The sequence below is a fragment of the Stegastes partitus genome, unplaced genomic scaffold (assembly GCF_000690725.1).
Source record: "Stegastes partitus isolate 25-593 unplaced genomic scaffold, Stegastes_partitus-1.0.2 Scaffold1031, whole genome shotgun sequence".
Taxonomy (NCBI): domain Eukaryota; kingdom Metazoa; phylum Chordata; class Actinopteri; family Pomacentridae; genus Stegastes; species Stegastes partitus.
In genome coordinates, this window is record NW_007578762.1 from 26074 (window position 1) to 39938 (window position 13865).

The window sequence follows — 13865 nt, forward strand, 5'->3', positions numbered from 1 at the left end:
TCGTCGTCTTTAACAAGGACAAAAGCTTTTACATTCCTCTGAATTTTTTAAGTTGGGGGGAAAGTGAGTTTTATAAAACTTCACTTGACCATAGAAAAGGGTAAATCTGACAAAATGGGATATTTTACCGGGTAATAGAGCTGTAACTAACAAAGATTTTCACTGTCAGTTAAATTTGTGTTTATATTCTCGACTGAAAAATGTTGATCAGTGGTTCCTAAAGTCCAAGATGACGTCCTTGAATGTCTCATTTTGTCCACAAGCCAAAGCTATTCAGTTTACTGTCACTCAGGAGGAAAGACACCAGAAAATATTCACATTTAAAAAACAGGAATCAGAGAATTCTCTAAAAATATACACAAACCAACTAATTGATGATCAAAATAGTTTGCAATTAATTGAATGGCTAAGAATGAATCACATGTGTATGGTTGGATTTGGATCAAACATTAGCTGAGTGAGTTTTACAAAACCTCTCTTCATGTCTATGAAACATTAAACAATAAAAGAGCCACACTTACCCCATAAACCAGTTCACCCACCATCCCGTTCCACGTCTTGGTCTCTGGATCTCTGGCTCCGTATTTCCCATCTGGCACTATTGACAACTTATATTTTATCCCCACATGCTTTGCAATTTCAGAGGCTAAATCGACACAGTAGCCTTCATATCTGTCATTCCCATCCATCTGCATATAGTTTTTCTTGTACATCACATATGGAGCTTCCTGTTAATTAGACATAATTTTGAGATTACAGTAAAGAAAGCACACATCAACAGTGGCCAGACCTCGTGGGGTCACACGAGGTCTTGGTTCATACTGTAGCATGCACGCATGCAGGGGTGACGAACACACAAACACAAACACACACAGATGAGGGGAACATTGAGAGACGAACTCGGGTTAAACACATCTAAAGGCACATTACTGCTGGGACTCTGCGGACTAAAAAAGCGGGCCGTCTGCACTAACGGGAGAAGCGAAGCGTCTAATACATTTAAAGGAGGCAAAGCAGGATGTCGGGGCTCCCTCATGCTAAACCTCGTCCAAAACCTAAATCTGTTGAAATGGGAAATAGGCAGGGGGTTGCATGTGCTTTGCATCAGCGTGGCACAGGGGGCAGGACAAGCTGAATGGAGCACTTTTCCAGTTCATAAAGTAAACGTCAGCGACAGCAGAGAGATTAAAAGACATCAAAAAAAACGTAGAGATTAATTCTTTCACCCAACAATTACTAAGTTAAGAGAAGAAGAAGAAAAAGCGTGAGCCACATCAGAAGAGCAGCTGCATGACGAAATAAAATTTCTCGCTGATTCAATTTGCTTTTCATTTGTTCCATCGTGACAATAAAATAATCTGCTTGTTGCCTTGATTATATTTTTAGAGTAATACACATCACCTCTGTGCCTTGGATTCCAATAAAATCTCATATAAATCCTCCAAAAGGTAAAACATGTTTGCCACAAAAGATGAACTTAAGTCACCTTGGGGATAACCAGCAAGGTTGTTTTTACGTTTACTTGTTAACATCTGGCACACACATGTTTTAAAAGAGGTCATTTGACTTAATAATACAATACATGTAATTTCTTCCACATCTTCAGAGGAGACTGTTGTCTTTTACTGATGTGATGCTTTTACAGTATCCAACAGTTTTACTCCTTCGCTGTTCAAACTAGAGCTTCTCTTCCACTCTGTGGTCATGTACAATGTTACAGAGGACAAAATGAAAGAATCACGCCCCGTAATAACAGGGCGGCCTTTCATTAAATATGGTATTTTCTTTAATGTTATGAGAAGTAATAAAAGCAACATGAAGTTAATGAGATGACTGTGATGCGTCTAAAATAATAACTCTGTTTATTCAAATCAAAAGCATGCCTGGCAGATAGAAAACAATGCGATGACTCTACTCTTCTGTTTCTCTCCCTTTCCTCTCAACGCTATTTCTAGTCTAGTTATGACGATAATGAGTTTCCACACACTGAAATGAGAATGTATGACTATTGCATTCTGAATTTGCCTAAGATGCAAACATCATAGGCAAAGTCAGAAGGAACGGGAGGCCATGGTTTTAAATGTAAGATAAGGCGCACCTTATCTTACATTTAAAAATGGCTGATGATCACTGACCTGCTGGCTGTAACTAGTCTCACTAACCCTGAGCCTGGTACACTTGGAGCTCTGCTTTTAGAGAAACCTCACATCACGATTCAAAAGTAAATTTGGACAGTGGATAAACAGCCAAAGGTTGCAGCCGTTGGTTGTTTATGTCCTCTTTGTATGCAGATCATTTCATGTCTCCAGTGAGACGCAGCGTCGCTGACGGATTACTTAATGAGAGGGAAACATTTTTACTTACGTATGCACTGAATGTGAATACGATGGTGTCTATGTCTAAAGTTTATCATTACCAAAGCCGTTATTGTGATGTCACTACTACGACAGCCCACTGTAATATAAAAAAAACAAAATGCTTTGGCACCCACACGGATACAGTTGAAACACTCTTTGTGAATCGACTGTTTCAACATGTAGTGAGTGGATGGAAAGCAACTCAAAATAAAATTATTCTACCCTCCCAGGACAGATTGCAACAATGGACACCTTGACCTTGAGTGGCAGAAATCTTAAGGTGAAACACTTAAAACCTGTTTGAGAGTGTACCATAATAGTAGTGACCACAATTGTTCGGTTTTCCACAGAAGAGGACTCGTTGGTGACCTGCTGATCCATTATATATACAAATTTTTCGTACTCATTCCAGTAGCCGATCTGAAAACAACACAAAGGTTCACAGTTATTACAGGAAGCAGAAAGACATCCTTACAGGCAGAGCCTCCAAGTGCGAGCGAGTTGGTCGGCTCTATCTGTACAGCTGGAGACGGTGCCTTATATATGATTTAATAAAAAGCTTGTAGTGGTGCTTCTCACTTCACCTGGGCTACACTTCAGCAGAGTAGGAGTAATCTATTCCTGGCTCAGCAAACGCTCTCTTACATAACAAGAAAGCAGCACCAATAGAGCACTGGAAGACTGATAAGATGAATACCAGCAAGACAAACCTAATAGTCTAAATATGCCTTATCTAGCCAGTGCAGTCGGTTTTTACAGTTCTATTAATACTAGAAATAAAGACACATAATCTAAGACAAAAACAAACACTGGCCTGCGTCTGCTCAACCTGAGATGATTCCAGTAGCTGCATTATGTTTATTTCTGCTACACTCAGATTGAAGAAGAAGAAGAAGAAGAAGAAGAAGTCTCCCATTTGTGTAACGCACAGTACTCACTCTGTTGTCACTGCAGATTGTCTCACACTGACTTTGGACGTGGGTGCCGCTCTGATGTGTGCTGTCTCGTGAGCTGAGCTATGTGGACGTTATGGGGCCACTCCCTTTTGGTGCCAGTTTGTATTTTTTTGTGTGGGGACGTCAGGGTCATGGAGCTACTGTAGCCCAGTCACAGAGGGCGTGATGTGTAAGTGTGTGTTCATTCAGACAGCACTGCTTTTTTTTTTTTTTTTTGCCTTTGGCTTTCCCAATTATCCATATCCCAATTACCACAGCGCCACGGCATCGCAGAGCGCGAGCGTCACGGTATCTGGAGACAAATCAGTGTCTTAAAATCCAACTGAAATTCAAAAAGTTAGTTCATTTTGCTGTCAGGAATTATTCCTAAAGTGATTTTCAAATGAGACGTTAATAGGTTTTTAATGTAAGGATATGTCAGACGTGACCTTTCAGCCTCGGTTAAGGGTCGATGGGCTTGTTTGTGAACAGCCTTTGCTCTGGTGACTGCAGCTTACACGCTAATAAGGGCATAGGCAGAGTTTTGTCGGTGGTATTGAAGAAAAGGTCTTAATCATTCAGCATCTAAACTAACAAACACTGACAAGCGCTGCAGCTGACAAGTTAACTAGCTAAATGGCTTTTCCAAGCGAGTGCACTTCCTCCCAGTAGACGCTTGTTTGCTACCTCTTTGAGCAAGCCAAGGCACCAGAGAAGACATGTGTCCATGCTTGTAGGCAAAATGGACACACTGTAGCTGAATGCTAATGTGTGCTGCAGCTCTCTGCTCGTAGCTGTTTCCTGTCAGTGTCAAAAGCAATTTGAAATCAAATGTTTTTTTACTGGCTTTTCTCTCTTCTGAATAGGATTTTTTTTTTTCCAAAAGAGGACAAAGGGGATGTAGTTTTACAGAGCCGATCTTCGTGTTGTAGCATAAAACAAGCAAAAAAAACATGCAGTTTAATCCTTAAATTACATTTTTATGCTACAGTTACAGATAACAGTAGATGAAATCTGTCTCAAAAGAGGTGCTAATGTGTTTAACATGATGTTTAGGGTTTCCTGTAATGATGGTCTAAAGATCTGTTCAAAGGATTTTCTGAAGGAAAAAGCTGAAAATTGAAATAAATTTGAAAAACGTACATTTAAATGTCCTAAAACTATATAATGCATATGTATCATACTTATAATCGTGCAAAGCCAGTCTCCAAGTTTTGCTGGTTGCTGTCTGCCAAGCCTTTTGTCTGAGGCCATCGCTGTCAGTGGTTTTAAAGTTAAACACATATTAAAGGTCCTATGGAAATGCTAATCACTGCAATGTGATTCTCATTATCATTCCAAAAATGTGTAGATTGGCCCACCTCCCATCTGCAGGCCTCGGCTGATTCTCGGTGGATATTTTCTCCAAGGAAATGGAATTTGGGTTGGATTTGCAAGACTGCGCTATTGGCAGCTTCGATCCAAATCAGAATCAACCCTAACTCATGTACTGCCAGCATACCAAGAGAAGCAAAAAGCCTCAACACATAGCTGGGGAAAATTGTGTTTGTATAGCAGAATTCAAAGTGCTGATATCTATAGCATGTGCTAATCCTGCAAAGAGTATTTAATTACACTTGAGTTAAATTATGACAGATGTTTCCGAAGCTGTGAGCTCACTTACCCTCCTGGGGCCTCCGGTCTTCATCTCGTACACATCAATTGTGTAATTAGATCGTCGACCAAACGTGTCAAACTGGATGTTTCCTGTCATACCTTGTACTTGGACCTGTCAGGCACCAAGAAAAGGATGATAACACCTGTTCCTTGCATACAGCTAGTGAGCAAGCTCTACACGAAAATATGCAGCAAGTGGTCTCGATTTATGGCACACGATGTTCTCTATTGTTGAGACGTGTTTTAATAGTCCCATTATACTGGGAGATGAGTGTGAGGTCAGATTTTTGGACCAATCAGATTACTGCAGAGGGAATCTGCAAAACTGTACAAATATAGTAAATATAGCAAAGCAAGGGAAACATTGCTTTCATTATTTGCTGAGACATACAGATGATTATTTCAGGCACTCTAGGCAGGTTACGAATCACTAAATTGTTGGTTTGCTCACATTGCGGTATGTAAGAAAAGGGTGTATTTACAGAATAATACCGTTCAAATATGATATATGGAATGAAATACAGTGCTAGATTGATAAAGTGTTGCAGCACTTGTTCAGGAAGCTCTAAAAAATGGGCTTCACAGAATGTGAAAAAGCACATAAGTGAATTTCTGCCCAGTAATGGCTGTAGAGGACTCTATCTGTGGCTTGTAGAGATGTGGGTTAGTGTTTAGTGATATTTCAAGAAGAGGAAAAATGGAAAAAGCTAAACTAAAATCGATAACTTTTGAAGCAAAAGAGAGTGGAAAGTGAGATAAAGCCAAGATGGAACTATGAAGTAAATAAAGTAAACAGCATGACAGCGAAGGCCCTCAGCCCTACCATTTTGAGGGCTCTCTCTATGTCGATGCCTTGGCTCCAGGGCACAGCTGGGTTGGCGAGGCAGTCGCCGGCGCTCCCCCTGCGAGACACGTCCACTCGCTGGCGCCGAAGATATCGGAAGGCCTCGGCAATCACGAGGATGGCGTCGTGGGTCAGAGCCGATGTGTACTGTGACACAAGAAACCCCGGTGACGCACCAGTTACATCAAACTCAACACTGAGCTGAACCGCCATCAAAGCAAGATTATTATCCCCGCAGCATACTTACACAGAGAACAGAGCCACTGATATATAGAGTAAGAAAAGCAAAGCCTCGCTTTTATGATTGACATAAAAATTGCACCATTATGAAGGGCCTATCTGTTCAAGGACAAGCAGGTGACAAGTTATTTAAGCAACGTCTCGCTGAAACGATTCAGAGTGACATATTTTCTGTGGTTTCAGAGAGCAGACTTACTACCTTAAAACTTGGAAGAAAAGCAGCGGGGGAGGTGTTGGGAGGGGGGGGGGCGTCTTTGAAGATGTTAAATAAAATGCAGCATCGGCAGCTATGCCTCACTGACCTTCAGTGGAGTGTTTTTTGCTTCTGGAAATTCTCTTTCATCCAGGCGCTCCCAGCGCTGGAGGAACTGCTGGACGATGGGGCTGTCTGGGCTGATGATCTGGAAGCCTGTGATGTTGGCTCCACCAGAAAAGACTCTGTCCAGGCTCATGTTGGAAAAACCCTGAGAGCAAAGAGCACAACTTCAGCGAGAGATCATTAGCGGCAAAGAAAATACTTTTTTTTTTTGAAAACTGCTTTGGCTTGTCCATCTTGAGCTTATTTCCTACTTCGGTTTAATTGCTACACTCAGTTGTATGTCTATCATACACACATTAAGTTTGACTATACTGCTGAGATACATCTACTGAGAGTGTTGCATTTCTTTGCACTCCATTGCGTCACACTAAGCACTGCTGTTCTGTTTTTTTCTTTTTTTTAAAACTGTGTTGTGTTGTTTTTAATGTTGCGAGCTCTCACCAGGTTAGCGAGGATATAGTGGTATCCTCTGGTGTTTTTTCCCGAGGTCACCACCTACAATTTGCAGGAGAAGACACACACTGAGTCACATTCACATCTCATAACACTGAGAACATTTAGAGCGCTGAGACTCAGAAATGACAAAGACCTTCAATTTCAGAATAGTTGGCAGCAAGAAAAGGGAGACAAAAAAAAAAAAAAAAAGAGAAGAAATTTTAGAGTGACATTTGCAAGGGCAAGAGGGAGCGTGTGAGCGCGTTTGTACATTTGTGTGTGTTTGTATGAGACGCACACAGAGAGGGGAGAGACTGTGATGACAGTGCTTGTTCCTTTCCATTAACTTCAACATGTAAAATAAGGTCAAGGCTCTGGCAAACCTCCCTCTCTCTTTCTGCAGCTGCCTGTGCTCCACAGTCTGCCTCTTCCTGCTCCGCCTGTCTCAGTCGCACACTAGACTTAATTAAACCCAAAACGTTGTGCAGCACCTGTCGGAGGCAGCAGACACACAGAGAGCTGCACATGCTGATTTCTTTAAACTTCTTCACCAGCCAAGCCTCTCTATCTCTCCCTCACTCGTTCCCATGCACTCACTTGCTCTCTCGCTATGTCTCCCTCGATTCTGATTCTCCATCGCACCGAGCTTCAAAAAGATACTGTGGGGGTGGATAGTTGTTTTCTTTTTTTTTTTCCCTGTCTTTTCACTTTCTACACTCCTCCACAGTTTTGATAAGTATACTCAGCCGCTGAAATCATCTAAATGTTAAACGTCCAGAGTGATAGTGGTATCACATTTCGAGAGACTTTATAAAGGACCTGAATGCAGATGAGAAATTTGACAAGGACAAGCATCCCTGTGGTGTATTTTTAGTGCTACCTACACATTTTCCTGTTAAGTCTGACTTGCAATCATATAATAAGCGTCCACTTTCACACTCGGCGGCTCCCATCTGCATGCAGTGTCACAACTGTGTTTTCATTCACACCTCTGCACTTTAAAACCCTGTGTTTAATCCTGCCTTAGCGTCTCATATTAATCTCCGGAGAGAGAACGTCCTTGGTGCTGCAAGGCCAGCCCTCCGGCAAGCTTCTAACTCTGAGCAATTCCTACAATAAATTCAATTACCTCTGCTGGAAATGCAAAAAAAATGATTTCATTGTGCTCAACGTTTTGCGCCCTCCACCACCAAAGACACTCAGAGTCCCACGTCATGCGTTTCCCTCATAAGCCGAAATTCTTAGAGGCTTCTCTGCTCGTTGTTTTCCAAATTGTCTTAAATAGCTTTTCATTTGCTATTCCTCCATGTGAGAAGGAGCCGCAGTGACCCAAGTGTAGCGAGCGCTTAATGAAGCTGCAGTGCCTGGAGTGCCTGGCTACAACTCTCGTTTGTCACACACTCATTCAGACTTCACAGTTCTATATGAGCCTCTCGAAAAGGGCGCATTTGTGGATTTACTTACTGCGGACGGGGTCTCAAGTGTTCTTTATGACTGAAACATCATTTAACTGCTCGAAAATAATCGGCTGTAAACATTTATTGCTTACTGTAGCCGGGCTTGTGCGCAGGGACACAAAAACTAATAACTGGAGAGGTAGAAGTTATAATGAAGGCAAAGTACTCTGACAGCAGTTTATATGTTTCATATTTTACTAAACTGCAGCTTCGTGTTAAATGCTGCAAGCTTCTGCAGCCATGTTTCAAGGATTAAGCTTGTAATGGAAAGCAAATGTCGATTATGCAGTAGAAGCAATTAAACCCTTGTGCAAGATCACTTAAATGTCAAATGATTCAAAAGAAGTATGTCCTCTCGATCGCTGCATTACTTCTAAGCAAACATACGTTAGAAAGACTATATTCAAAATGCTGGCTGCAAATACAATGCAACAAACGTTAATACAGCTCAGCAAAAACGGAGCACACCTGTAATTACCAATCGGCCAAACAGCATGATTATAAAATGAGCTGTGAATGCTTGAACTTTCACAATTTTAGACCTGTGGGCTGTCTGCATATCTTTATCATGGTTCCACATGAACAAGAATTGTCAGAGAAATTTTAAAAAATCTGAGTGAGACTTCAGAAATCAGTTGAAATACAGTTAAGCTGTAATCACGAGGTACAGAATCAGCCATAGCACCACTAATCACAGCTGCAGCGGCCGTCCTCCTCAGCTGACACCTTTGAACGGCGCTCTACTTGCACAATCTAGTTCTGGAAAAACCGCCGGGAAAGTGTTTCAGACTTGACACAAAGGTTATCATTGTAAATCTGTTTCTGTGGCAGCTCAGACAATGTGAAAAAACACTGTACAACATTTCCAGCTATATGGGGCATCCAAGAAAATAACCCTTGCTTCTTCCTTGGTACAAAACTGCAACATTACAAATTTCTAAAGCACAACAAGAAGCGAGATGAATGTTGGGAGCACATTTGTAGGTCAGATGAGACCAAGATAAAGTAGTTTAGCTCATGTGGCGTCCAGTATGTTTTGTCTGAAATACACCAGGACAACTAACAGTGAATGCATAGTCCCCACAGTGAAGAACAGAGATGGAAGTGTGGACATATGGGGCTGCATTAGTGTATAAAGTGTTCAGGAAGTTGACATCTATAGATGACAACATGGATGTCTGTGGATGTACCAAAATACTTTCTGACTAGATGACTCCCAGAAGAGTAATATTCCAGCATGATAATTAAAGTGCGCAGCCAAAATCACACGAGTTTCTGAAGAAGAACAGAGTGAAAGCTATGATCTGGCCAAGTGTGTCCCCTGACTTGAATCCAACAGAACACCTTTGGAGTATTTTAAAGAGAAAGGCAGAACAACACAACCCCTCCAGCAAAAGTGCATCTAAAGAATAGCAGAATATCTCTCCTTAAACACCGGTGGACACTGGTGTCCTCCACGCTGAGAAGGACATACACGTTATTGAAAGAATAACTGTGTAATGAGGGTCCTAACCTTTGTTGGATTAGGTTACTACAGTGGGGGCTGGATTTTTATCATAGAGGTTTTTAAATTTACATAAGAGCAAATTCCCTTCTGCTCAAGTTAGAAAAAATACAACTCCAGTAAGGTGATACAGTTTTGAATGGTTCTATTTTGCACAGGGGTGTACTCCCTTCTGTCATTATACTTTGTACATGTTGTCTCATAGTCAACAAATGCTGATGCTTCTATATACTTTCGTGCACATTTGTGTGGTAGATTTATCACTTGGCTTTTGTATCAAGCAAGTATGCCTTTTCAAAACAAATAATGTTTAGACTTGCATGAAAAAAAGAAAGTCCCCTGACAGCTGCATGGGTAGTCATTGAACTGGCAGCGAGCCCAGAGAAAGACAGCTATTCTAAAGTTGAGAAATCACTCAGAACACTTGCAGTCTCCTCTCTATTATAAATCAGGGAAAGGGATGATTTAGGGAAGTGGCTCATGTTTGATCTTGTTAGTATTTAATTATGATTCAGGGCGGCAACAAGGGGAAACTAAAACCTAACCAAGCCCCGACTGATCCACAGTTAAAGAATAAACCGGAGGGACAGAAATCTTTTGTTTATAATATAGACAATAAAAGAAGATGACAAATTCTAATATATATGTATTAACAGCGTCACATGTAATGATTTCAGTACCCACAATTCTTGTCAGTAAAATTGTTCTATTTCCTCATTTGATCAGTGCAATTTAAGTATTATTTGTGGTAACGAGGTCACATAAGGTGCAAAGCAATCTGTTTAAGCTACAGTAAATCAGACTTGTTCATCTGGGATTTGGTGCAGCGACACAACAGATGTTCCCCAGTGATCAGAGTGACGAAGTCTACAACTGTTTTTGTACCTAAATCTGGCTTTGTTACATGATTATTACCAATATTAGCAGTTGGGCAACATTTTGAACAAATCTTGTAAGAGTAATATTGTAATTTCTATAAATAAATAATATTTACTTTCTCATTTACAATCAGAAATGCCAAAAAATGAATAATTGTCTGCAGTAATTCCCTCATTTGTTTGGTATTTTTAAGTTCTCAGATATTGTTTACAAAGAACTGTTTATCCATCCCTGTTTTCATTTTTATGTGTCACTACATGAACACTACAGAAGTTCTTGTGAGGGATAATTTCTATTTGATTTTCTGTAGGATCTGCTCTCTCCTCTGTTGGCAGTGCAGCTTTGAAAAAAAAAAAAAAGCATCTGGGCATAACAAATATTTTTAGGATCCTGATGCTCCAGTTTCATGCTCCCCTGGGATAATCGCTTTCTGTGACTATGTGAAACCACCGGAAACCTGGAAGAGGTCAGGCACTACCGTCGCTTAGAGAGCGACACGTTTATTGTCACAGGACTCAAACCTTCCTCTCTGTCAAAATCCATTTCTCACAAAACAGCCTCTTCAAACAGCTCAAGGAAAAGAAGACCAAAAGCCTGAAACCAAGGGGGGAACCTGCAGGACTGATTGTTCTGACTGGCTTCTAAATTTTTAATGCTCATTGAATGGAAAGGCTAGTCTAGGTGCCATGCCCTCGCAACTGTTTTCCGCAGGTAATGTTCTCATCTGGCAGCTGCCCAAGGCCTTCTAGATCTGGGATTAGTCCAACCAGGACGAGTGAATCATAATCTGAAAAGTTTAGTTTTATGATGGGCACCCAGTGAGCTCAAAACATGACATGCTCTGACTGAGAAAACAACAACCGGTAGAAGTGTTTGGGTTTTTTTTGTGTTATGTTTTGTTTTGTTTTTTTACTTTAAAGTACCGCTAGCAGTGATATTGAGCAATGTTTTTAAGAATGGGTACCTACATGCATATTACTGCACAAAAATAAAGTCAATACTGAAGTGCCAAAAACCGCAGTTCCTCAAATGGCCACATGAGGTGAAATCCAAAAAGGCGTCAATCCCCATTGACTTCCATGTTAAGATGCTGAACTTTACAGCAATAATAAACCTGTTTACAGACAGGTAGAAAAACATTTTGGGCCTGTATAGCACCTCCCCCCGTTCCAAGTAACCCTCCTGGAGTCTAACACACTTTCCCAGCCTTCTCTGCCACGCCGCCATGCACTCCTGGAAGGATTCTTCCGGGATAGTCTGCAGCTCTGTCGTCACAGCCATCTTGATGTCGTCCACATCTTCAAAACAGGTCTGATGACCCCCTTTAGCTTGGGGAAGAGGAAAAAATCCCACGGAGCCAGATCAGTTGAGTAGGGAGGTTGCTCCAGCACGGCGATGTTCTTCTCAGCCAGGAACTGTCGGATGCTCAGGGCATCGTGAGCAGGCACGCTGTCATGGTGAAGCAGCCATGACTTGTCCTGCCACAACTCTCGCCTCTTCTCGAAGCCGCAGGATCTCTTTGTAGACGCCCTGGTTGATCATTTGAAGGGGAAAACTCCTACTTTGTAGTTTGGGTTTGATATATATCTCTTGTGACACCAGTCCTGGAACTTTTCTGACACACCTCGTACATGTATACTTAAAAGTGTGGCTGCTTTGACTTTGATAGGTGGGTGACATCACAGGACAGTCTATGACCCAGAGACGTTTGCATGGTCCACCTCAGCCCCACTCATGTTTCATCCATCCTTATATACAGTCAGTGATGTCTGCAGGGTTTCATGCTCTTCTACTGACTGACATGTGCTGCCAGTAACACACCAGGAGATGTAGTAACGAGCAGGATGAGGTGAGCGAGAGGAGAGCTGCAAGACAGCGAATATTTCTTTGTCAACCATGCAGATTTTTTATTTTTTTTCTTGTTAAACTGGGAGTGCAAATACTTTATGAGGAAACACTGTGCATTAACCACACTTGTTAGTGCTCAAGGATACACAATTGCTTTTGGTGATCAAAAGTGAATAAAGAAATAACTATTTGTTTGAAACTCCACAGGGTGCTTTTAAAAGAATATTTGAATTTTAGGAAAAATTCTTATTCGCGTTCTTGCCAAGAGTAAGATGAGAAGATCAATGCTAATTTCATGACAGTTAACTTAACTTAGCATAAAGCCTGGAAGGAAGGGGAAACCGGCTCTGTCAAAGAGGCTACTGGCACACAGCTTGCAAATTAACATGTCTCATTACAGATTTATTTCATTTTTTTTTTTTTATCTCTTTGAATGAAGCCTTTGTCTTTGTGCTAAACTAAGCCAACCAGCTGCTGGCAGCATATTAATATCTATCAGACCAACAGACAGATAAATGTTGATCTTTTCACCTAACTTTTATCAAAAAAAGTGAAATATTCCTTTAAGTTAATTCCCATCTATAACTGCTGTCCATTATTTAAACCAATAGTATAATACTGGTGTGTCAGTCAGATATCGCTCTGCAAATACGAACGTAGTTTTAGTTAAAAATAAAACACAATGCATCACTTTCCAACCCCCGCTAATGCATTACAATCAAATGAATCACAGCTAAGAGACAAATAATCCCGAAACACAGACTCTTCTAACATCTACACATTAGTATTCACCTCTTTGTCGAGGACATAATCAGAAATGTGGGTCCGTCTCGCTGCACTGTGGAGGAGGCAAACGATGACTCCAGAACACAGACGGAGGGAGAAGAGATAGCAGTTGTTTCAGGTCTCAATTATCTTTATTTGTCTATCCTCGGGGCTCCTCCCGTCCACCTGTCTGGATGAGCTGGACTCTGCTCTGCTGTGTGAAGCCAGCCCGAGCCGGGCCGAGCTGCAGGAACCATCAGCCTAAATATTCCCGGGGGAATTGACTCTAATTAAGCAGGCTGGAGCCACAGTCCTGTGCAGAGCTGGATGTCTGCCCAAGTGCCTTCAAGAGGATTTGACTCTCTTCGCGCTGATGGAGGCTTCGCTTTGTTACAGTAATTTGTCATCTGCCTTCTTCAGAACTGGAACGGGCGTCCTGAAGTTGATAACTGTCCTTTTACACCAGTCAACTAATTATTGTTATGCTACTCGAGGCAGGGCAAAATGTGAGGAGGGATTTAGCTGTCAAAGAAGCCGACTAAAGAGAGAAAACAGTGAGGATGAAGGACATGGCTGCGTATCAGTGAAACGCTGCTCCAAACGCCTCGGTAAAACCTCGACACACA

General features: G+C 41.5%; 1 protein-coding gene across 1 annotated transcript in view; it reads right to left on the bottom strand.

The window, feature by feature from the left end:
- gria3a (glutamate receptor, ionotropic, AMPA 3a) overlaps positions 1-13865 on the bottom strand; it is an 84997-nt gene that overhangs the window by 26005 nt on the left and 45127 nt on the right. The window contains exons 5-10 of the mRNA XM_008295205.1: positions 6793-6846; positions 6335-6496; positions 5772-5939; positions 4956-5060; positions 2670-2777; positions 522-728 (exon numbers count right to left, since the gene is read on the bottom strand). Of these exons, the coding sequence (XP_008293427.1) occupies positions 522-728; positions 2670-2777; positions 4956-5060; positions 5772-5939; positions 6335-6496; positions 6793-6846 (804 nt within the window). The remainder of the gene's footprint in view (positions 1-521; positions 729-2669; positions 2778-4955; positions 5061-5771; positions 5940-6334; positions 6497-6792; positions 6847-13865) is intronic.